The sequence below is a fragment of the Podarcis vaucheri genome (assembly GCF_965113315.1).
Source record: "Podarcis vaucheri genome assembly, chromosome: 5".
Lineage (NCBI taxonomy): Eukaryota > Metazoa > Chordata > Lepidosauria > Squamata > Lacertidae > Podarcis > Podarcis vaucheri.
Window position 1 is genome coordinate 85,750,453 of NC_138763.1, and position 25,641 is coordinate 85,776,093.

General features: G+C 43.9%; 1 protein-coding gene and 1 long non-coding RNA gene across 2 annotated transcripts in view; both read left to right on the top strand.

The window, feature by feature from the left end:
- The first annotated feature begins 574 nt into the window (after positions 1-574).
- LOC309533617 (disks large homolog 5-like) lies at positions 575-11,112 on the top strand. Its single transcript, XM_082225160.1, has 6 exons — positions 575-742; positions 1,942-2,140; positions 2,696-2,839; positions 4,505-4,632; positions 7,032-7,141; positions 10,672-11,112. Exons 1-3 carry the CDS (start codon positions 588-590, stop codon positions 2,702-2,704), a joined length of 363 nt encoding a protein of 120 aa, XP_082081286.1. The 5' UTR covers positions 575-587; the 3' UTR covers positions 2,705-2,839; positions 4,505-4,632; positions 7,032-7,141; positions 10,672-11,112.
- Positions 11,113-15,036: 3,924 nt separating this feature from the next.
- LOC309533651 overlaps positions 15,037-25,641 on the top strand; it is a 54,624-nt gene continuing 44,019 nt past the window's right edge. The window contains exons 1-2 of the long non-coding RNA XR_014220383.1: positions 15,037-16,000; positions 16,220-16,592. This is a non-coding gene — a long non-coding RNA (uncharacterized lncRNA). The remainder of the gene's footprint in view (positions 16,001-16,219; positions 16,593-25,641) is intronic.

Sequence of the window (25,641 nt, forward strand, 5' to 3'; positions counted from 1 at the left end):
AATTACGATCGGGGGGACTCAAATGCACAGTGCAAGGGTAGAAGCGGGAAGAGTAAAGGCTTAATTACTATGCAAGTGACTGAAATTTGCTACGCAACAGTAAAAACAGAAGCTCATGGACCCCGTTTGGGTTCCAGGGCAAAGTTTGAAAACAGGAACACCTACTTCCGGGTTTGCAGCGTTCGGGTTCCAAGTTGTTCGGAAACTGAGGAAGGGGCAAGCGGAATATAAAATGGAAGAATGGTATAAAGAGATGAGGGATATTGCTATTAATGATAAATTAACACGTGCCATTAAGGTAAGACAGGAAATATGTAGGAGAAATGATTTGAGGAGATATGGAGGGTGTTTGCAGAATTTGTACTGTTAAAATGGGAAGGGGTCAAACCATTGCAAGAGGTGCTGAAATTTTGGGACATTGGATAGTTACAATGGAATGGTCTCGGGGGTGGGGTGCACATTTTTATTCTTATTTATTTATGATTATTATTTTGTCAAAAAAATAAAGAAAAATAAAATTTAAAAAACTAAATAAAATAAAAAGGGTCTCTTTATTTCTCTCTTTTTGCAGGCCACTTTATGACCGGATGGCAGAAGTGGAGCAGGACTTGAGCTTCAAGAAGGATGACATTTTGTATGTCGATGACACTCTGCCGCAGGGGAACTTTGGCTGCTGGATGGCGTGGCAGCTGGATGAAAACGCCCAAAAGCTGGAAAGAGGACAGATTCCCAGCAAATACATGTAATTAAATCTCTGAGATACAAATGGCGTTTGCCTCATTGCTAAAAGCGGGCAGTTACGATGAATTATGAACAAAAGCCAAACGTTTTGTTCTTCAAAGCCTTGCTGTTAATGTTGGAGGGGGTATTGAGTTTCCCAGTAAAGTTACTTGAGAGAGGTGGCATGTTTTAATAACTCTCAATTAAAGAAACTATTCCGTCAAGTCATTTTTAGTGCTACTGATGGTTGCCTACTTCCTAAAAATGGAAAGGACTTTGTTTTTGTGCTTTTATTCTGGGACAGCCTAAGTGGCTTCCCGTCGTCATGCCGCAGCACTTTTAGACAGGGATGGATGGCATCCATATTTAATTTTGGTCCGTGGGTTGGAACATAAGAGAACACCACATTTTCCCCTTTAATCCACCAAATTAATGCTTGCTTTTTAATAAAGATCAAGGAGATTAAGATCAAGGGGCAGAATTGGTCACTGCTGCCTCAGCTAAGATCCTGATGTCATGGTGTATATGCAGCCAATTGGTAGAGGGGGATGTCCCTCATTCTGGCTGCCAGCTTATACTTTTTTTGGTTTTCACTCACTCTCAGGTCTTTGACTTGATCATATCATTCTCTTTCTCCCTCTTTGCAATAGCATTTCACCAACCTTCTCACTTCATTTCCCTCCTTGGAAACTGTAGAAACCTTGTAGAAACCTTGGAACTGTAGAATCATGGGGTTCTAGTGTGGCCATACCTGCTCTCCTCTTTTGTATGGGACTCCATTATTCTTACTATTTTTTAATTCTTCACTTTGTGCTTCAAGTTTCTATACCTACCCACTTAGATGACCACCACACACTGAACAGAAGCTCATTATTTGACTTAGGTTGGGCATCTGAGGTTGGGCTCATGGTTTGGCTTCCTCCAGACAAACCATGAGCAGGGAGTCTTAATTACAGCTCATGGTTTGTCTATAGTGAGACATGCCACAAGCCTAGGTTGGGTGCAGAGGCCATAGTCTTCACCCCAGGAATCCTCATGTTTGTTCGATTGTGGTAAGTCATGGCTTGGGTTAGCTCAGAACTGAACTTTCATCCTCAAGTCAACTACAGATGACCTCATAGTGAGGCTTGTCTCAAGATCCATTGTTGGTTTTACTGCTACCTGTATTCTGTTCAAGAGCATTTCAGATTTTGCCCGATTAAGCCCACAATCTCTTTGCAGGATGGAGCAGGAGTTCTACAGGAGGCACAGCATATCCGAAGCTAAAGATGAAAACAGCTCTGCAAAGACATCATCGGCGGCAGCAGCTCGGAGGTCGTTCTTTAGAAGGAAGCACAAGCACAAACGTAGCGGGTCCAAAGATGGAAAGGAACTGCTAGCCCTTGACACCATCAGCACAGACTCCACCCTTTTTTGGATGGCAAGTGTCTTAACCGAATTTGCTTAGCCCAAAACAAAATTATCTAGGTTTATTTGCACATTAGTAAAGAGGGCGTATGACTTTGGGTTTCAGAACAAAACAAAACAGAGGAGTTGAGGCAAGGGTGAGCGGGGGAGACTCAGCCTGCCGTATCCACTGCATGTTCAAAGTTGTTCAGGGCCAGCCAAATGCCATGTATCCCATGTCCCACTCTCTCACACATTTAATCTTTTACATACAAGACTGATTAGCATGTCCCATAACCCTTCTTAAAGTATATTTCCACATGTCCCTATAAATCTGCTATTAACAGTAGCTAAGGAGTAGGGATTTGGATTATTAGCTATAGAATGTGGAGTTTCTCCAGTTGTTCCCAATTATCTTTTTCTGTATTACCTGTTCAGGCTTTTTTTTTTTTTTAATTCAGATTCACAATTTTCAGACAGCGACTGTCCCACACCTCAATTACCTTTACTATCATGGGCCCTTGAGCTGTTGCATTCTTTTATTTATTTATTTTCCTGATCATGCAAGCAACTCTCCATTTCTCTCCAGATTCTGTAAACCTTGCTTATCAACGAGTCCAGAAAGTGGACTGCACGTCTCCCAGGCCTGTGCTTATTCTAGGGCCATTACTTGATGCTGTGAAGGACATGCTAGTCAAGGAATCTCCAGGAAAATTTTGCCGGTGTCCTCTAGGTAAATATGCCAGCACTTGAAGGTCCTGTAGTAACCAAAAGTTGGTCTCCAGAGGGAGCAGTAGAAAAACAATGGTTGCTTAGGTGTTATGGGTAATTCAGGTGACACACACCCTCTATCGGCAAGAATTCCCTTCTAAAATACCTCTTTTCCTTTGCCCATTTGGCCATTGTGCTGCTCTGCGTTCTCAGGTATTCTTTCCTCCTCTCCCTCTTCAGCTTATAATTCTTCCCTCCCTCTTTCCTCTAAGTCTCTTCTCCTTACTGTACTATTCTCCCCTACAGCACACAGAGGAAACAAACCACAATACCCAGTTTAGTGTTACCTCTGAACCAAAGATTGTTGTTGTTTTTCACTCCCAACAAACTTGGATCAGTAATCTAAGAACAAGCATGGGCTATGTATTGTTGGGAGGGAAACAAACGATCCCTGGTTTGGGACGGAGTAGTTGATCCAAGAGTCGTGTTTTGTTTCTTTCCAGTGTGTATAGGGAAGAGACAGGCCAGAAAAACTCAATTGTGGGAAATTGCTAAATATGAGTTGTGAACAACGCCATTACCTTCTTGTTTTCAATTCAAAAGGAAAGTAAATACAAGCCACGATGGCAATCATCAGCCAAGGTACAAGTGCTGCTTCACGCTCCTGGTTAAGCAGAAGTACCGAGTGATGGTGCAGCGTTTAGCATCACGGTCTCCCTTCCCTGGGACGTGGGTGGCGCTGTGGGTTAAACAACAGAGCCTAGGACTTGCTGATCGGAAGGTCGGCAGTTTGAATCCCCGCGACGGGGTGAGCCTCTGTTGCTTGGTCCCTGCTCTTGCCAACCTAGCAGTTCGAAAGCACATCAAAGTGCAAGTAGATAAATAGGAACCGCTCCAGCAGGAAGGTAAACGGCGTTTCCGTGCGCTGCTCTGGTTCGCCAGAAGCGGCTTAGTCATGCTGGCCACATGACCCGGAAGCTGTATGCCGGCTCCCTTGGCCAGTAAAGCGAGATGAGCACCGCAACCCCAGAGTCGGCCACGACTGGACCTAATGGTCAGGGGTCCCTTTACCTTTACCTCCCTTCCCTCCTGTGTAATTTATTAAACTCTTTATCTGCTTGCTCCTTTGGGGAGAGCGTTTCCTGACAGCTATGCATGCAGCCTGGAAATCCTCATTTGACAGCACGGACTTATTAAACAGTTGTCCCGGCCTGGATTTATTAAAGCATGGGTTTATGAAGCAGTTGTCATGCTACAGAGCCAACTGGGCAACTGCTGCAACAGCCTCCTTGCTTCCCCCCAAGACTGTGTGTCTTGCATGAGGCAGGAGAGATGCCAACAGTGCTGCCCCCCCCCCCGGCATTCTCTCTCCTTTCTCCCGGCCGCAATGTAACATCCCTCTACCCTGCCCCATTCTAGAAGGGGGGAAAACATCATGGTATTAGCTTGTGCAAATATTGCATTGTGGAGATGTGCAGCTGTGGGTGCATATTCCTTGATGATCCAGTTAAACCCTTCAGTAGATGTAAGGCCAAATGATTGCTTTTAACTGGTTTAAATATTAGCGTGCTTTATATATATACTGTACGTGTGCAAAGGAAAACTTGGGTCTGAAGCATCCGAATGCTGCCTTCCTGTGAAAGTAAAAATGAATAAACCATTCTTTGTTTTTGTTCTTCCAAAACAGAAGTGATGAAAGCTTCTCAACAAGCCATCGAGTGGAGTGTGAAAGACTGTTTATTCATAGATTATAAATGTAGGAGTGGACATTTCGATGTGACAACTGTTGCCTCAGTAAAGGAGATAACAGAGAAGGTACTTCTCTTTCTCTTTCTCTCTCTCTCTCTCTCTCTGGTAGCTTTATTTTTTCCTCTTAAAAAAGGCACCCACTCACAGTTCTGCTGTAGCTAAACTAGTTTGGGCCTGCCAGCTTCTCTAGTGGGAGACAGTCTGGAACCACACAAAAACTTACCTGAACTCTTTGGAGACGAGGCAACGCACAAGCAGATAGAAATACAGCCCTTTCCCAATTATGTTTACTTTCTTATATTTAAAAACTGGATTGATGTGCTGTTTTGATTCTGTAATCCCTAGATTAAAGTGGCTAAGTAGGTGAGCCAGCAAGTCTTGTGTTCGAGTCTAACCTCGGGTGTTGTTGACTTCCAGAGCACATGGCAGTAACTTTCCATGGCACACTGGACAGAATGAAGAACTTACTATCCCTGTTCTTCAGCTTACACTTCATGGGCCAAATCTGATGCAACATGGCAGCCAATATTATCATTATTTAACAACACTTACATAGTGTGGGATTGTAATAAACCTCAAAGCCATTTGTTGTTCGCATGCAATTTACATGTGGCCCTTCATCGTAAGATCAGTGTGGTTCACGGAATAAAATACAAGATAAAAACAAGTAAATAAGTAAATCAGAACAGTAAAACAATACCCCCCTTCCCACAGATACAATTAAAAGGCAGTAGAATATTAATCTCAGGTGAGGAGTGGGAGGTTTCTGCTGCTTCTTTCAGGAAGAGCACCCATCCAAGCTCCCCACCTCCTCTCCCCATGTCCCATTGCTACAGGAACTTTTATCTCAGGCCAGCTCTGCTACTGGCAGTAAACCAAGCTGATGAGAAAAGTGCTTTTAGGCCATTTGGAAGTTTCAGGTCTGCTCACCTGAGCGCAACTTCCATGGTAAAAAAGCATGCCCTGCCCGCCCCACTAATGGAGACGTATGTTTAAAGAAGAACGTGCCGCTTGCCTCCATCACAACTAGCTTGGGCCTAAGTAAATTTGCTGTGGTGTTCAGGTTCTGCATTTGGACATCCCAAAGGCATCTGGCTGGTCACTGCGAGACGCTGGGCCTTTGGTCCAGCAGGCTCCCCTTCCGTTGTTAACTGGGCAGATAGGAAAGACGGCTTGGGGAGAGGCAGGTTTGAGAATATTAGGCCGGTGATGAGTGTAAAGTCAGGTGTTTGCACTTCCTGGCTCCTTCTGTTGGTATATTTAAATATTACAGGAACTGTAAGAGAGAGATAGAAGACACAGTGATGGTGGTGGAGGGGTGGAAATTGAAGGATAGCCAAGCGAGAGAGTGAGAAGTCGCATGGGGGAAGCAAAAAGTACAGAAATGCAGAGCGTGAATAGGAATGCAACCAGAATGGTGTCTCAGAGCAGTGCTAAAAACAGAGCTATGCTATATAAATAATATATGCTTGGTAAAGGGTGGGGTTTTTTCCATATGAGGTCTACAGATTTGCATTGGATTATATTCATATATAATCATTTGTGGCTACTTTTTTAATGCTTTTAAAATGCCTCGAGGCCAAGGTGTACTGTACAATAATTGCATTAAGAACAGGCTCCCGGGATTTGCAAAGAAAAGTAAGGCAGTTAGGAAGGGAACAGGGAGAAGGCGGGTCAGCACCATAGAAGCTGTTTAAACCAGGGGTAGCCAGGAAGGGGCCCGTCGGATGTTCCCTGCCAGCATGATATTTAAACCCTTGCAAGGAGGGAGAGGTGCAAAAGTCAGGAGACATTGGAGAGAGAATGAAGACGTGAAAATTGAACAAGTACCCCAAGGTTTTGGCAAGATGAAACTGCCAGTGCAGGAGAGGGAAAAGAGAGGGAAGAGATCTCCGTACAGAAGAAGTAACTTTGAAAAGTGGCTCTGATAAGAAAACAGGAATCCAGGCCCAGGTGGAGTGACAGAGGCAAGCCAGCTTTGGGAGCCAAGTGGCAACCACTGGGCTTTGTGGGGCAGCTGCACTCACACTCCATATATCCACCTTGCACAACAATTTTCAACGCTTGCTTCCTTACAATCATGGTTCATAAAAGATAACTGAAATTTAGGATTTTAAGCAACATTTATAAATGATGTTTCCTATATATAAAGGTTTTGGACAGGCATCCAGTGCCCTAAGGGTGCTTTCTGGTCACAGTTGACAGCACTGCCGCCTCTGTGTAGGTGGCTGTTGATCATGGCAGATTGCCTTGCCAGTTGCAGCAGATCAAAGGTTAGCTGCTCCTGCTGCTGAAGTGTATCAAGCAACCTTCCTATACTGGACACCAGATGGCGCTCTGCACACACCATTGTATATCTCTGCTGATTAAAACGGGCTGCAAATCTGTTTAGCTCCCTAATGGTTTGCCTTGTGTCCCCTGAAAAATTAAGCATTTAACGAGCTTTTTCTACATTTCTATGTTAGAGAGCAAAAAGACCCTGTCTTTCTGAGGGACAAAGTTACTCAGAAACATTCCAAATAACAGTTTGAGACTGCTAAGAAGATAGAACAGGAATATAACAAGTACTTCACAGGTTTGTATGCCAAAGGAAACAATAGCAAAGTGGAAGGCCGGCTTCTGATTCCTCTAGCTGGGTTGTGTTTACAGTGGTACCTCGGGTTAAGTAGTTAATTTGTTCTGGAGGTCCGTTCTTAACCTGAAGCACCACTTTAGCTAATGGGGCCTCCTGCTGCTGCTGCGCTGCCAGAGCACGATTTCTGTTCTCATCCTGAGGCAAAGTTCTTAACCCGAGGTACTATTTTTGGGTTAGCTGAGTCTGTAACCTGAAGCGTATGTAACCCGAGGTACCACTGTATGTGTGTGTGCATTTTTTTGCAACAGCATTCCCCCCCCCCTTAGCGGTCACATGTGTGTAGGTCACAGGATAGCACATGGTTCCCCATAACAACCAGAAGAATTATAAATCATCCCTTTTAGCACTAAACATGTTCTACTTTGAAGGGAACAACCAATAAGTCTGTGTTACGTGCTAGGATTTCCTGAATGGTCAGCTCAAGGGATAGGAAACCCAGCAATGTCGGGCCCTAAAAGCTGGCAGAAGCTTCTGGGAGGAGTGGGGGGCAGAGCTTGCAGCTGCCCAGACCGGTCCAGGTAAGCTGCAGTGATATTAGGGTGGGATAATGGTGCCATAACTATTTCCAACTACATAGGTTGCTGCTGGAAACTGGTCCTGCCAGCCCCTGCTCAGTCACTTAGGCACTTGACTCTGTCCAAGGGACAGCCTGTGCAACATTTTAACGCAAGGCCCTTTTCCAATATTAGCAAGTGACGACTGCAAGCAGACTGCGGAAGACACTGTGGTGAATGGCTAAGTAGCATTTTACTTGGTTTGAAGAACAAAGCCATTCATTCTGTCTGTTGGTCTATATCCTGGTTTCTCTGACTGCTTGGGACTGTGTGGTTGGTTCATATGCACAGTACAAATCACTATTTTTTAAAAGAATGTAGTCCCTGCCCTCAAGCTTACAACCTTAAAGGACATGTCACAAAAGGAAAAGGGATCGGGAAGGAGGGAGGGAGGAGGAAATAAGCAAGTTCAGGGTCTTGGGTGTCCAATTTTGCCAGAATTCTCAGTAGATGTGAGAACCTACCCAGAGACACTGGACTCCAGTTGGTCTCACAAAAGTAATACTTCACCTCCCAGAGCTCAAAACAATTTTGCAGATGACAAAATCAACCAATAAGTATGATTTTATTTTTTTTCTCTGGAGGTGGTTCCATTTTCTGTTTGCCCATCACTCCTATGATTCCCCCCGCCCCCGTTTTACGGCTGTCTGTTGACATGCTTCTGGAGGTTTGAGGGGAATTCCCCTCCTCCTCCAAGCTTTAGGGGTGGTGACTACTCTCTCAGCCCCAAGCACTAGCTGTCCCCCTTCCCTCAAGAAGTACAGAAAGTTCAGTTTCCTGGTAGAATTAGAGATAAGCTGAGGGAGAAACAGGGAACTTCATTTATGCATGCAGATCTACTTGTGGGATCCTACTAGGGAGTCTCAATGACATGTTCCCTCTCTGCCTTGGCAATCAGTGGGATTTATGCAGTGGAGACGTGCTAAATAGTCAGGTTTTTTGGATAGCAGCAAGATTATTGGATGGAGTAACCCTGCAACACTTTGCTTGAGAAGCAGGCTTTGCAATAGGCCAATGTATCCTTATGATAGACTCTTGCTGTGTTGGTATTTTTCTGCACTGATACTGCTGTGGTAGGACAACAAAGCAACTATGACAGGCTTTGATCATAAATGCAGTTTTAACTGTTTAACTCTGAATCCCCCAGAATGGGGTGGTAGGAAATTCCTGGCAATCTCCCCTTGTGCTTTGGATGCTTTGCCTTGCAAATCCAACTTGAATGTCCCTAAAAGCATTTAATAGGCTCTAACTGAGCACCAGTGTTTTGTGTTTTCTGTTAACTTGATCCCTTGAATAAGCCTGCCAGTTCTTTTTTTATTACTATTATTATTATTATTATTATTATTAACCAGTCATGCCTGATTTATTAACGAAACCCATAAACAGCCATCTTTTTATATTTGTAAATAGTGGCTTGTTGCTACGGCCGTCATCTCTTTGTATATTTCTGCCTTGCTACTAAACTTAGCCTTCTGTTCAGCCATGAAGGTTTATTATGCTATAACAGGGGTCCCTCTAACCATATTTAGATTTAATGTGTAAACTTTGTCACCTGATGCCACTGAAAATAGCTTTCGGAGGGCTCAGTAACAAAACAGTTGTCTTAGAGGATCATACTCGTGGGGCCTGGCTGCTTTCTCCTCTTGCCATGTTTTTGTTAGCTGTATTGCAACAGCAAAGGCTTTCGTAGCAGGAATGAAGGTTCTCAGAAGCTTGGCTGCTTCAACACTGATTTCTTTTGCTAGCCACAAAAAGAACTCTGCTTCCACAAACGGTAAAGAAAAGTGAAAGCCAGAAAGCCCAGTTCCTTTCTCCTTTTCCAAAGCTCAATGGGAGTTACGAATAGAGATGCCCCCTTTTCTTAGGCCTCTCCCTGGGTCACTCTCAAACTAGTCCCCTGAAAGGAACAACACGCAGTTTCAGTCTCCTGAAAAATTTACATCTTAAGTGTCTCTGTGTGTGTCTCTGCCTTGCTGTTTGTCTCTCTTCTAAGAAGCCAGACGCCATTGCTGAAGCCTCCCTCTTCCCCACCCACCTCCCTGATGTCTTGTTTGTGATCTCTTGTGGCTGTATCTGCACAAGTGCTTCAGTGACAAACTGATACCATGGCCTATGAGAAGCATAGCTGAGCATGCCTGAATGCCATTAAAGATGCTAAGAGTTGGGTCCTACAAATTCCACCATCAAACCCAAAGGCCATACAGTGGTACCTTGGGTTACGTACGCTTCAGGTTACAAACTCCGCTAACCCAGAAATAGCGCTTCAGGTTAAGAACTTTGCTTCAGAATGAGAACAGAAATCGTGCTCCGGCGGCGCGGCGGCCGCAGGAGACCCCATTAGCTAAAGTGGTGCTTCAGGTTAAGAACAGTTTCAGGTTAAGTACAGACCTCCGGAACGAATTAAGTACTTAACCCGAGGTACCACTGTACAATTAGAACGCATAGAGAGGCACACTCTGTATGCACCTTCCTTCATTTTCCTGATTCCTGGACCACATCAAGAGTGAGGTCTAGTTCATATACCTTCTGGTGGAGATGCTTATAGGGAAACAGGCAGTGCAGGTGCTATTACGCTCCCTCCTTTTGCAGCATCAGTTCCTGTTGCCAAAGAGGCAGGCCACTTTTTGAACTGATAAGTGACAACAGGTGAGAAACCAAACAAAGCCCAACTGACATGCCTGGTTCTCTGCAGGTGGTTGTGAGGATAAGGGAGGGTGTCCTACATATGACCACCTTGAGCTCTTAGGAGAAAGGGTGGAAAATAATCATCATCACCACCAAGAAGGGGGGGGTATTAATCCCGGTTCCTTTTTGTTGCTTCGGTGTGTTTTGATTTCTTGGTGCTAGTGCAAATTCAGCTCCCCCCGGTAAACAAGCATGCTGATTGATTGGTGTGTGTGATCCTTCTTTTCACAGGGATTGTCCAGGGAGGCCCTCTTTCGATCATTTGCACTCAGATCATGACAACAGTTGATCAAGAACAAAACAAGGTCCTGTGGATTCCTTTTTCATAAGACTGATGCTGCAAGCAACCTGTTCTGATTCCCCTACCTTTATTTTATCACATTTAGGTAGTCTATGTAATTGGAAGCTTACATTGCTCAAGCTTTGTTCTTTTGGTGTGTAATAGCCATAGAGATTTTTATTTAATTAGAATTGCAGCCTCTATTATAGGGATATGACAACCTCTAGTGTGGTCCCGTAACTTGTTAGTTTTTCCACTGTCGAAAAATGTGTCTGTTTTGTTTTTTAATTTTTGTTACAATATATTTTCTGAACTAAAAAAAGTCACTGTATGAAAATAAAAAAAGTTAAAGAAACTGAGCATTGTGTCAAAATAAAGGTCAATTTCTATAACTTGACTTGTATGGAAGTGTTGCATAAATCCCTCTCTGACTCCGTTGTTCAGTTTACTACTATCAAGCAGGTTACAGAATTAAAACAATTTCACAGACATTTGTAATGGTTATTTTACAGTGAGATTCCAAATTGCATTTTGTTGCTAGAGTTGCAATTACCCATGAAGCATAATGACTCCAAAAGAAAATTCAGAGTAAAGCTTGCTTCAGTTTTGATACCACTGAATTTAAAAGATCCAACTTGAGATACCACTCTTTGTGCCCTTCCCATTTAACAAAATACTACATTTTGAGTATCAGTGGTAAACATCTGCCTGATGGAAATTGGGCTTGGTAGATTGTCCTTTTTCTTTCCAGTGTAAGAGGCATTAGGCAAAACGTAAAAATTCTACTACCTCAGCCCTGCAGATTTGAAGTCCTAAACTATGACTTTCCAATGCCCAGTTTGGAAATGGGACTGCTTTATAAGCTTTTCTCAAGCTAATGTGGGTCAAGCTGACAAAGAAAACAATTTCCCCAAGTTAAGAGAAGGCTTAAAATGGAAAGCCACTGGTTGGGGTTGGGGGTACATATTTTGAACCATGCAAGGGCTTAATTGGATCTGATTTCAGGTATCTTGGGAGAGAAAGAATGTCTTATGAATGCACACTTTATGAAGCAACCTAGCATTTCTTCAGCTACTGAAATATTTGAATACCTGTCTGCATCCTCTCCCTGGTTAATAATCTGCATGATTTTGTTTTGGTGATCATACTGAAAGATGGCCATAAATTCCACTTAATGGCTAAGTGAAATATTTTCTGCTATTATATGGGTCATGTGGTTCTCTCAAGGAATGAGGTGGTTTTTGTAATTCTAAAAGGAATGCACTTTGACTTGACAAAATGACAGAACTATGGTGGACACTGCAATGAGTTGCATAATTGTTTAGCTAAAACTAACGTAGCTAGAAGCTCTCTGATACATTAGATGGATTAATTTATTTCTCCTCCACAGCTTTAGGATCAGATTAAGGGATTCACACACCCATGCTTTAATCTTCTCTATATTGTTCTTTACAGGGGTATTCGAAATATTATTGAGTAAACGTCCGCTGTGATTTCATTTCTTTGTAGTCAACAGTCCTAGTGTACTGAAGAAGATAATTAAGTAATTCTTAGTGACTGAAGAAGATAATTAAGTAATTCCAGTAAGTTTAGCCAATGTGGTGCCTTCCAGGTATTTTTGCCCTAGAATTCCTGTCAGTCTCAGTATGGGCAATGATTGGGGATGCTTGGGGCACATAAAGATGAAAATAGTTGATTATCTGTAACTTTTGCTATTCAGGTGGGTGATTTAGGCCTTTACATATCCTGGCTAGGGCATCCCTAGTTGTGCACTATTCTGCTAGTGCATGATGGAACTGGGAGGGAAAAGGGTTAGCTCCACCCCTGCATTCAATGCAAGAAAGGCTATTGCACATCTACAAGACCAAAGGAATTGGCACGGCTACTCTTCATCCCTTCCTAGAAGGCGCAGCCTGCGAAGGTACAAAGAGTCCTGCCTTACACTGTGAGCCTTCCGTTCTTACTTCCTGGCCAGGACCACCAAAACCCACTTGTGGGGACATCTCTACTTTCAGCCACAGCATACCTTGTTATTGTTTTCCATTTAATGCTCTAGAAAAAAATTCTCAGGTTACAGAATTCAGGTGATTTGGCAAACTGTGGGGTGGGGGGGTGCATGCACACACATGCAGATCAAACATCTCCCAGATTTAAGGATGATCAGTATGTATGGAACTTTGAATGCATTTGAGTATAAGACATATTGCCTGAAAATTCCTACGCAAGCCATTTTAACCTCTTCCCCAACCCCCATTCAGAAGCGTTTTGAACTGCCTTTTGCTCATGTCATGTTGAAACTATGACTCCCAAGTACTGCCAGAATAAGTTACAACAACTGCATATAGGCCTGTGCTTCTTAACAATACCAAATAGCAGTGTTCGAAGCTGAATCCCAAAGACACAGTCATGTCTGAAAGCTGTCAAACCTGAACATTAGTTCAACTACTGACTTTCAAAATCAATATGTGATGCAACCTCCTTGGGGGGGAGAGTCAATTTGACAGATGAAAGCCCCTTCCTTGCTTTTCTGTTCAAGGTTGCTATATCTCTACTCTTTATTGTTGACTCTTTGTAAACTTTCTGCAGTAAATTGCATCTTCATGATAAGCAAATGTTCTGATGTTATGGTCTGGTGTTATGCTTCTTAAGATATGAGTGTGTTCTTGAGAATGCAAGTGTGGCCGACACCACAAAATGGCCATTCTCACCAAAGTGGTAAATGTATGGGCTGCATACGTCAGAATACAGATATACAGTAATCTCTCATAATAGGGTGACACCCTCTTCACCCTGCCCCACTTCAAAACAATTCCTACACACAGAAAGGTAGCATGTTTGAAAGAAGGCAGGGCTAAAACCCTTCTTGTTGAAATGCTAGTTTTCTATGTGCAGATTATTATTATTTTTAATTTGTAGAGAGGCCTCCATCTGAGCTCATTTTATACATTTTGAAGCGACGTTAGCCTAGAGTCAGCTTTGCCACCTCCCAAATAAATAGGACCACGAGGTCATGTCAGATAGCTGCAGTTATTAAAAAATATATATTTTAAAAAATTAAGGGAGCAGCCAGATTGAAAACCTAAGCCAGTCTGAAGGTTTCACTTCCACAGAGTAATCTAGGAAGTGAACAGTTCTGAGAAAGATTAGAATACTTTCTTACAAATCCCAAGCCCTTTGAGACATGACAGTGCTTGAAATTCCTTAGTTTGATAGCCCTTTCAGATCTGTAGTGCACACACATCAATCATATTTAATGGATGAGATGTCATTCCCCTCCATCCATGCTCACAAACCAGGCTTTTCTCACAGGGGCCATAAACTCAGAAGTGGGATATGCAGACTGCTGTTGCTACTGCTAGCCATCACCAAGTAGCACACACAGGTTTCTCAAAGTTCAGCTTCCTGCTGTGATTGCTCTGCAGCTTGTGTTTCCTTTCTGGTGATGACTCATCAGGTCATCAAAATGGAAAATGGCAGCTCATCGAAATGGAAAAACACCAGCCTTCTCTTGACGCTTTTGCTGTAGTGGAACCTCTTGCCTAAGGTAAACTTCTCTTTACAGCATTTAAAATACAGAGCATTCAAACGCAGCATTTTATGTACATTTAAACTTTCATACATAGGGCAAACTGCTACCAGGTGATCTCTGTGCAAGATGAATAAATGGAAACAAATTATGCATTAAGAAAAGTAACACAGAAAATACTGTTTTCATCTTCCTGGCCCTTCAGCTACAGGAGTCTTTTGTTTCCCCTTCATTCAGAAGGGTGACTTGGCAACACAAAACGACTAATTTATAGCATAGGTCATTTATGAGTGTTTGTTGTAAAAAGCTGTTGTTTAAAGCTCAGTAGAATAAAATATTACATAGATAGAGGAGTAGGCTTTGGCCTAGAAAAGTTTATACCAGAATGGAAACAGTGGCTGAAGCCTCACAGACTCTTTGTTGCTGTTTTCCATGGAGACTGAGAGAGACAGAAACACACCACATGGACAAAATGGTTAACTGCCTGTAAAATATGTTGAATATTCTGTTTATATTTCATATTATGGAGGCTTTTGGCTTCCCTAATTCAGCCTTATTTACAACCTTGCCATCTGCTAGGCCCAGCTGAGGCCTTTAATGTCAGTTGCTCCAATGAGGGTAAGTGGAGCCAGAATCAAGGGCTGAAGCCACCTTTTGAGGCCTACAGGCCCTTTTAAGACACCTAATAAACCAAGCAATACTTGTGAATGGGAACAAAACCCCAACAAAACATGGAAATGGTAGTCATGACACAACGGGGGGGGGGAGTGTTGTGCTGCAGCTGCCTTTTAGCCCTCACAAGTACCCTCATTCTCCAAAATTTAGCGGGGTCTGATGAAGATGATTTTGACTGAGACAAGAAGGCATTTCTGAGTAGGCCTCAGACACAGCCGATAGTCACAGATGTTTGGGGGGAGGCACATTTTCTCTCGTGAGCCACATTCTGAGGGCCACGTGCCTGTGGCAGCTGGGGCCAGAGGTAGAAATGGGTAGAGCGGTGGTTCCCACGCCCCACAGAAGGGCAATTTGATTTTTAAGGGGAGCAATTTGAGAATGAGGTAAACCAAGTTAATGGCCTTTTAGGCTTCCTCCGCGTGAATAGGACTTCACTTTTTGAATAATAAGAATTACATGTCACTGGGGGGGGTGGGGGCATCGGGATTTTAGAGATGCGAAGGTGGGGCATGGCAAAAAAATGGGCTGGGAATGGAATCACTGGGGTAGAGCAGAAGATACAGCTTTTGCATTTCTACACTAGCTTACATTCCACCCATGGGGGAAAAAATCACTAAATTTACAAACACATAACACACAAGCAACAAGGCAGGCAGAGAGCACAATCCCAGTTCAAGGGCACCATCTAGCCAGGCAAAAACACTCAAGCAAGGAGAGATGCAGGGTCTGTGACAGGTGTTGGCTGTCACTGTATAATAAATATTGCTCCCCCCATTGCCGTTTCACCACAGATCCAGGCCTTGCCAGCACCTGAGGTTTGACTTTAAGATAAAAAACAGAGGAATAGGTACTAAGTCCTTCAGATGCTCTGTCCACCTGTGGTGTTTGCCCCAGTTCTGCAGTCTTGGGTGCAAAGAAGCCCCCCTCCCCTGGATGAAAAGCCTGCTTTTTGCAACTTGGGCCACTCAACAGGGATGACAAATTTCTGGTCTGCATGCTTGCCGCTAGCTCAGAGGCTTACCGGAGCCACCAGCAAATTGCAGCCTTTTCAAAAAATTCAAGCCACATGGACAATTGTGGTGAGTGAGATGCTTCACAAGATATCCGGCAGTGGGGTGTGTGGGAGAGCCGGGAATGAGATTTAGAAGATGCTGGGTGGAAGGAGAGCCTGGGGTTTGGGGCAAGAGGAGGACCATACAGGAATTGGGCCAATTCAACCCTGAGCCTTGAGTTTGGGGTTAGAGTGGTCCTCCAGATGTCCACAGGGGAACTGACTTTCCTCCTCTGCTTTCTTTTAGGACATTTTGGGACAGCTGGCCTCCATCTCTGAACATTTTCCACTCCATCTCTCCAGCCTTGTGAAGCCAGAATTATCCATGCTGGTTTTACCAGGACAAGGTAGCAACAAGGCAATCAGAGTTGTGGCCAGGACGTCACATAAAGATACTGAAGATTGAACATTGTAATGCAGAACACAAGGCAGTTGTGGGAGGCAATGAGGCAAATCCTTCGCTGACAAAACAAAAACATCATCCAAAGCATCGTGTTGAAACTGATAATGTGTTATGGTGCAGCACATGCATCTAGCCGCCGGAGAACCAAGTTGCTGACGACAGTCCTAGCAAACACGGTGTGTGCAGCAGATACTTTGAAAAGGAACAGAAGCTCCTGGTAAGAATACTAATGAAACTGAAATAGAGATACCGTACTTCACGGACAGAATAGTTTCTTGGGCACATCTCATTCTGCTAGTGAGCCGTGATACACTGAGTGATTAAACCATTATTAGATACACAAGAAGTTATGATAAACTGAGATGCTCATGTGAAGAGAGGTGGGAAGGTGGGAACCCTGAGGTTTACCAAGCAATGTGCAAATGAACGGAAGCGGCAGTGGTTGCCGTATGTTGTGGTGCAGAACACTTCTCTAATGATAGCAGTTAGGTCCAGAGGCTGTGAAGCATGGCTAAATGCATTCAGGAAGAGCACACATCACATTTGGGTGGGAAATTAATGAGCTGCTCTTCATGTGCAAGGGGGAAGGCATTAGGGAGCTGAATTAAAAGATAAAGCATTGGAGCAGCTTTCAGCTGGGTTCTGGTTGTGCTCACATCCTCTTTAATTAGAGGCAGGCAGCCGTATGAGAAATGCAGCAGCACCTTCCAAGCCTGAACTTTAATAAGTGGAGGGTCGTCGAGAAGAAACTGAATGGGCCATGCTTGCAGGCAGCCAGGCTCCAAATTGCAGCCACTTACCATTTCAGAACCTTCAGATATTCTGCTTTAGTGTTGGGGATTATCCTTGCATTGAAGCCGGTAATGACTTTAAATAACATTATTGAGAAGTTTTTTTTAAAAAAGGTAACAATTGGAGGAAGAAGTTTGAGAGGGTGACGATTGCCACTAAGTGTCAGAGAGGCATCTACTGAATGTTGCTATCAAGTTGGTTGTCTGTTGTTTAAGGAGAGGGTGTCCTGTGGCTGCTGAGAACTCATCTCCTCACTTGCTTAGCAGTTGGACTTACCACACACGCTGGCTGGAGGCTCCAGCATCATTTTAGGATTTTAAAAGTCCCATGCTGGTGGGCCCCAATATGAAATTTAAGGGAGCATCATTTTAAAAGTGTTGAACTGTGCCCTGGAGATCAGCAGGCACCGTTGCTCATTTCCCAGCTTTGTGTTGTGGATTCTTAGGCCCCATCTGCAGTATATATGTAAAGCGGTATCATATCGTTTTAAACAGTCAGTTACTTGCCCTTGAAAGAATTCTGAGACCTGCAGTACCATCACAAAGCTACAGTTCTCAGAGTTTCCTAGGACTGGAGATTAGGATTAGAGATTGTTGAACCGGTCTGAAAATTGTAGCTCTGTGAGGAGAATAGGGGTCTCCTAACAGCTCACAGCACCCTTAACAAACTGCAGCTCTGGCCCCCTCCACCTCTTCCCTCCTTTTCTTCCTAATATATCAACAAATGAAACTGACCTATAGAAAATGTAACTTGAAAAAAAAAGAGACATTGCGCATACATTTGTAAACCAAGAAATCTTTAATAATAATAATAAAAATGAAAGGAAACTGTAGCTCCCAGAATTATTTGGAGGACGCCATGGCTATTTAAAAGAGCCACTGCAGGATTGTTCTAGGAAGTGCATACGATGCTGGACAAAGCGTTTAACTACTTCAGCCAGCAGTAACTTGGTGTTTCTCATGATTATTTAATTGCATTGCCTGTTTTTCCTTGACTAGCCTAGTTAGCTATTGAGACTGTTTTCTCAAGTCTAGGAAGGCTTTGCAGCTTGAGCATTTTCCAGAGTGGGGAAGAACCATAGCTCAGTGGTAGAGCACATGCTGTACATGCAGAACATCTCATGTTCAATCGCCTCCATAGCAAGCAACTATTAAAGTTGCACTCAGCTCCATTCAAGACAAGGATTTGGCAGTCCTTTTTGGTTCCCCAGCTTATTGTTGTGATTGCTGACACACCGGCATTTTGTATTGAAACGACAAAGAGTCTTGTGGCACCTTAAAGACTAACAAATTTATTGTGATGTGATAATAAAAAAAGGTAAAAGGTAAAGGACCCCTGAATGGTTATGTCCAGTCAAAGGCGACTACGGGGTTGTGGCACTCATCTCACTTCAGGCCAAGGGAGCCAGGCGTTTGTCCACAGACAGCTTTCTGGGTCATATGGCCAGCATGACTAAACCACTTCTGGCGCAATGGAACCCCATGACAGAAACCAGAGCACACGGAAACACCATTTACCTTCCCTTACCTATTTCTCTAATTGCAATGACGTGCTTTCAAATTGCTAAGTTGGCAGGAGCAGGGACAGAGCAACGGGAGCTCACCCCATTGTGGGGTTTCGAACCGCCAACCTTCTGATCAGCAAGCCCAAGAGGCTCAGTGGTTTAGCCCACAGCGCCACCGTCCCATTGTGATGTAGCATTTGTGGACTACAGTCCACTATGTATCTGTGCCAGAAATGAAATGAGGAAAAGGACAGTAGTACAGACATCCTGGCATAATTAAAACAATGAACACATCTGGTGCAAGAAAAACCCATTGTGCCACAAGTGAGAGCATTGCCTCTCTTGATGTGTTGTAATACAGTGGGTTTCCCTGTATTACAAAGGTTCCCTTTGAAATGCCATTGCTCCTGGATGGTCAGTCACACAGAGTCCTGCAAGGCAAGGGGTCAACAATGGTCTGAAGGGATTGGGCTACTTTTGAGTAGCTGGTGGAGGAAGAGGGGCTGGGGGGAGCGCACCACCCCTGGCACCACAATCCCGGTGGAGTGCCATCACGGGTGTCCCCCCCACACACGCTGGGTGCCATGCCCTCGCAGGCGGTGCGTCACTCCCCCAGGACGCGCGCCAGCCACGCCCCCGCCTGCTCTCCGCCCCTGGTGCCGAAGCATAAAGCTCTGCCACTGAGTTAACCTCCTGTTTTGGACCAAAAACATAAGCCTGTGCTTATGTGGCTTCTCCTTGCCAAATGGCAGCTGTTGCCGCAATAATGCCCATTAGCAGATAGGAAACTTAATTGGCCAGTGATTCATTGTGCTTCGTGCTTGTGAGGAAAAGAGGTGGGCTTTTTAAAAAAAGAAAATAAAACATTTCCCATAACCGGGGATTTTTTTCCAGCTGGAACTTGTTGGAACACAGTTCCGTCACCTCTCAGGTGGGTGCCATTGCCATTCTAAGAGAACAAGGGAGCTGTTCATGGTGAGTTTAGGCACCTCTTTTTCCAGAAAAAACAGCACTGCCCATAATTAAGCTTGTGCTATATCTAACATTAGTTTTGAAATGTGGAAGGAGCAAAAGGAAATTTATCCTCCATAGCTTTAAATCACATTCGGAGCACATTTTCTCCAAAGAATCCTAAGCACTATAGTTCGTTGAGCTCTGTGAGGGGTAAGCTACAGTTCCCAAGATTCTTTGATGGAAAGTGCTTTGAATGTGCTTTAAAACTCAAATCTGTGAGTGTAACACAATAATAGCTTTTATTAAGCCAACCAACACGCCACAGACTAGTGTGCAAGCTTTTAAGATCAATATATAAATATAAAATAGAGAGAACGCTTTTTGCCAATTTTGTGACATTTCAATGTGCCTAATAAAGGTATTGCTCTAATTTGGACTTTCGTTTTCCTACACCTTGGGGGTCAACAAGGCTACTCTAATTCTGTGATGTGGAATATATGAACCTTTTAATGCAGAATTATAACCTGTTCTTTATATTCCCATAATGTCTATTTCAGCCAGCAGTAGCTTGGTCTATCTCAGATTGGCTTCCTCTTAACTAGTTTAGATAGATAGTTTCTAAGAAGAACTGACAATCTCACTAAGATCGGTCTACCAACATCCATTAGTCATCATAGCTAAATGGAACCCCGTGATCAGTAGTAGTGTACGTCTGAATATCATCTATTAAGTATGGCCAACGGAGAAATGGGTTGTTACTTCTGGAACAGTCACTAGCAAGGCAGGAATGTATCTGGTTGGCTGTGGTTGGATTTAGATATACAGTATGTCTGGCCCAAAACAGGAGGGGTTTAACTCATCTATCTCCACTCACCCCCAATTTCTTAGCTACAGAACCCCTTCTTCCTCTTGGCTAGGAGGAGGAGTATAGGCTTGGAACCCACACTTACATTGACCAAGTCTGGGTTGTTTTTTCAGCTGAAACTTGCTGGAACTCATTTCCGGGGCCTCTCAGGTGGGTGCCATTGCTATTATAAGAGAACATGGAGAGTTCCAGCATCTCTTTTTCTAGAAATATAGCACTGGACAAAGGTACAGTAAAAATACCAGTTTTAACTCATCGAGCCAAACGTTTAGGACTTGTTACTGCAGCAGCTACTAATCTCCAACAAATTAGTAACTGGGAAGACAAAATACTTGGGCAAAATTTGCTGTTGTGAATCAGTGCTGTAGATAACATCAAGCTAGGTCTTGTAATGTTAATAGGTCTCTGTGACATATCTCCTGCCTGGTGCATTTGTGATGGAAAACAAATCCCCCTTCAGTCACATGAGAGTAGACTTGGTCACAAAATTCTTTCCTTTCACAGTCATACCTTTCCTTGACACCCTGCCAGTTGGTGTTGTGATCTTATGGGCTTTCTGCATACTTTAAAAATGGCATACGTTGACTTTTCTGGCCTCTGCTGTTGGCTTTTGCCTTATAAGGATTAGCACGTCTTTGCTCTCTCTCACTCTTTTGTTTAGGATCCCCAGCTTCAAAACAGTCCATATCTGGCTTTGTGTTGACCTGCGGCACTTGAACTAATGGACATTCACATAAACAGTGTACTGGGTTTTGTGTGCACATTAACAACTTGTTTGAAATTTGTTCGACCTTAAACTTTTAACCTCAGACTCAGTTTTTTAGTGTGTTTTTTAAGTCTGGAGATTCAAGGAACACTGCTTCATCCCATGTGGATGTTTAGGCGGCAATTCAAGCCCTGGTTATCTGGGAGTAAGCTCCAATGAATTCCTAGAATAGAATCATAGAATTGTAGAGTTAGAAGGGACAACGAGAGTCATCTAGTCCAACCCCACGCAGGAATCTTTTGCCCAATGTAGGACTCAAACCCATGACTCTGAGATTACGAATCTCATGCTCTACTGACTGAGTCATCCATCTTGGGCAATTTATTTCTGAGCAGACATAGTTAGGATTGTGCTGTAAATTATCTAGTCTTCTGCAGGACCTTTGCGTGTCGAGGTCCCCAAGACACCCCCAATAAAACACAAGTGACACATTATTTTTGTTTAAGGTTTTTGGCATAATTTTGGCCACAACTTTATTAAATTACAAGCAATGTGAATGGTTGCTTAGGCATTGGTTGCGACTATCTGACCCCACACAGGGACAGTCTGACATTCGCACGCCTGCGAAGTCAGAAAAGGGTAAGACACCCAGGGACTGAGACGGGACTGGGAACCATGCCTCACCTCTCCTCAAATGCTCCCGGGGGCTCTTGCGTGGCCCTAGCCCCTTGACAAGGTTCGGACAAAAGCATGGTGAGCCCCTGGGTTCCTTTAACGGAAAACCCTTGCAGCAGCAGCAGCACTTTTGGAGGGGCAGGCACAGCCAAATCCATACCCCTCCACCAACCAATTCCCAAACCAATGCCTAACCGCAACCTTACAAGTTGTGTCGATTTGCTACACAGTAGGCAAAAACCAAATGGCACCAGCCAATCAGCCAAATGGACAAAATTGCTACCAGACTCCTGCCCCCAAAGCAGATGACCCCATGACAGGCATAGCAAGGTCAAGTGAACAGCCTAAAATAGGGAGGTTGGGAGGGTGATCCGATGCACGCAGCAAAAAGAGGAAGCTCAACGCTACGCGCAGGGCATTTAAAGACTAGGGCAGTCAATCAAAAAATGGCAACATATAATTCTCCCCAGCAACAGCCAGCCCTCTGCTAATGGTGGCCAAACTCTTTCCCGCCCAGCAACGGCGGGGTGTCTTGCTAGCCCCCACTGCAACACGTGCTCTCCATGAAGGAGAACATGCTTTATTAGGAGGACTAGCAAGTTTCTGGGATTTGTTTGCTGATAATTGCACTCCAGGTTGTCAGTTTCTGAGTATCAACAGCTGTATGAGAAATGCAGTTTCTCCTAAGCCAGGCAGAGCTGTCCTAGCTACAGCTAAAGTTTACTCACTGGTCCTCTTTGGAAGTGTGTAGTCCATAACCACCATGCGCAACAACAGAACGTTCCAGAATGCTGGAGGGTTAGCTTGTTGTAGGAGTGGAAATCTGGATTTACTGCATTTTAACATGTATCCACATTGCTTATATTCGAAGCATGATAGCCCAGTATCTGAGCTGAAGTTACAGAAGCAGTAAAAGCACAATATTTGTCAATCGGCATTTGTGGGAGGATTCCTTCTGCTCTCTTTGACTTGAGAATTGCTAGCTCTTGCAAAAGAAGCTTCTTGCCTGACTAAGCTGTTTCCTGAACTCTGCAAGAAAGAACTAGCTAAAGGATGCTTGAGTTAAGTTTAAAGTTATCTCCCTTCAGGCATTCAAGCACAAGTGGAGCCATGCTGGCTAGTGTTGATGGGAGTTGTAGTCCACAACATGTGGAAGACAAGAGGTGAAAGAAGCCTGCTGTCTACATTGTATAATAATGTGCATTCAATACTTCTTGACCCAGGCTGAATCTGTAACTGGAAATGGGGTTTTCCAACTCTTGTGCAAATAGAGATCTCATTCACATATATATATATATATATATATATGCAGGTTTTGGTGTCTTCGGGTGTCTTCCCGTGTAAGAGTCGGGGTGTCTGTGCGACGTTTCGACGAGGTCTCACTCGTCATCTTCAAAACCTTCCAGCTGAAGATGACGAGTGAGACCTCGTCGAAACGTCGCACAGACACCCCGACTCTTACACGGGAAGACACCCGAAGACACCAAAACCTGCATTCCTGTACCCGTGAAAATCTACGAAAGCAAATATATATATATATATATATATATATATATATATATATATATATATATATGCTTTCGTAGATTTCGTAGATATATATATGCTTTCGTAGATTTTCGTAGATTTTCACGGGTACAGGAATGCAGGTTTTGGTGTCTTCGGGTGTCTTCCCGTGTAAGAGTCGGGGTGTCTGTGCGACGTTTCGACGAGGTCTCACTCGTCATCTGCACTTAATGACCCACCCAGTGATATTCAGAATATCACTCATGAAATCACCCAAGATATCCCTCAAGTAATTAAAGAACAAAAGAAGAAAAGGCACACTAATCTAGGAACTTCCTCTCTGCCCAGAACGTTGGAGGCTATACACCACACCCCTCAACAGTATTTATAGGAACTCAAACACCAGACTCTGCTCTGTTCCAGTAACAAGAAGCCGAAAGCACCAGCCTGAAGATGACGAGTGAGACCTTGTCGAAACGTCGCACAGACACCCCGACTCTTACACGGGAAGACACCCGAAGACACCAAAACCTGCATATATATATATATATATATATATATATATATATATATATATGCTTTCGTAGATTTTCACGGGTACAGGAATGCAGGTTTTGGTGTCTTCGGGTGTCTTCCCGTGTAAGAGTCGGGGTGTCTGTGCGACGTTTCGACGAGGTCTCACTCGTCATCTTCAGGCTGGTGCTTTCGGCTTCTTGTTACTGGAACAGAGCAGAATCTGGTGTTTGAGTTCCTATAAATACTGTTGAGGGGTGTGGTGTATAGCCTCCAACGTTCTGGGCAGAGAGGAAGTTCCTAGATTAGTGTGCCTTTTCTTCTTTTGTTCCTTAATTACTTGAGGGATATCTTGGGTGATTTCATGAGTGATATTCTGAATACCACTGGGTGGGTCATTAAGTGTAGATTAGTTGCTAAAGCTTTCGTGTCTTGACCTCTTGAGCTTGTGAAGAGTTTTTCTGAGAAGATGGCTGTGCTGCATTTAGTTGTGCTCTGGCTTGGCTTCGTGTATAGGGGCGAGCTGTGGTTTTGTGCCTTGTGCCAGCCAGATCTGTGTAGGGATTGCAGGGGGGTGCAGCATCCGGAGGTGCCACTATAGTTTGGCTACTGGATGGAGTCTGTAATATGTCTGTGGAGAGGGTCTGGGTTTGGGTCTGGTGTGGTTGATTGGTGACGGCGTTCTGTGTGCCTCTGGTTCTGGTGTCGGTTTTTGTGGGGAGGGCTAATTTCCAGATGTCTGGCAGGCGGGACGTGTCGTCACGCTTGTTCATGTTGTGAGGGTGTTTCTCTATCTCGATGGCTTCCATGATTATTCTCTTGTGGTGATGTTCCATGTTAAAGAGCAATTTGGAATCTGCAAAATTAATTTCGTGTCCTGTTTCTTTCATGTGTTGGAAAAGAGAGGAAGTTTTTTCTTCTTTTTTGACGGCATTCTTGTGTTCTGCGATACGTGCATTTATTCGTCTGTTTGTTTGTCCAATGTACGTGGCTGGGCAGACTTTGCAGGGTATTTCATAGACCCCTTGGTTTTCCAGCTGGATTTTGTCTTTTGGGTTTCTGAGGATATTGGCTATTTTTTGGTTGGTGCAGAAGGCTGTTTTGATATTGTGTTTATGGAGGATTTTGCTGATTTTGTCTGTAGTGCCCTTGATATAAGGAAGGAGGGCCATGCCATTGTTTTCTTCTGTGTCTTGGTTTTTGGGGGGTGTTTCTTTTTGGATTAGCTTCGTAACCCTGTTTTTCTGGTATCCATTGGCGATTAACACATTTGAGAGATTCTGTAACTCAGTTGTCAAGTGGTCTTTGTCAGCCAGGCGTTTGGTTCTGGAGATGAGAGTCTTGGCTACGGAGTTTATTTGTGCAGGGTGGTGGTGTGATTGTGCATGTAAGTAGCGGTTGGTGTGTGTTTTTATATATATATGCAGGTTTTGGTGTCTTCGGGTGTCTTCCCGTGTAAGAGTCGGGGTGTCTGTGCGACGTTTCGACGAGGTCTCACTCGTCATCTTCAGGCTGGTGCTTTCGGCTTCTTGTTACTGGAACAGAGCAGAGTCTGGTGTTTGAGTTCCTATAAATACTGTTGAGGGGTGTGGTGTATAGCCTCCAACGTTCTGGGCAGAGAGGAAGTTCCTAGATTAGTGTGCCTTTTCTTCTTTTGTTCCTTAATTACTTGAGGGATATCTTGGGTGATTTCATGAGTGATATTCTGAATATCACTGGGTGGGTCATTAAGTGTAGATTAGTTGCTAAAG

Bases quoted from the DNA above. Each gene is read 5' to 3' on its own strand.
- LOC309533617 (XM_082225160.1), top strand. From the start codon at position 588: ATGGCAGAAGTGGAGCAGGACTTGAGCTTCAAGAAGGATGACATTTTG. The intron at 743-1,941 runs GTAATTAAATCT...ATCTCTTTGCAG, and splicing joins CAGATTCCCAGCAAATACAT to GATGGAGCAGGAGTTCTACA.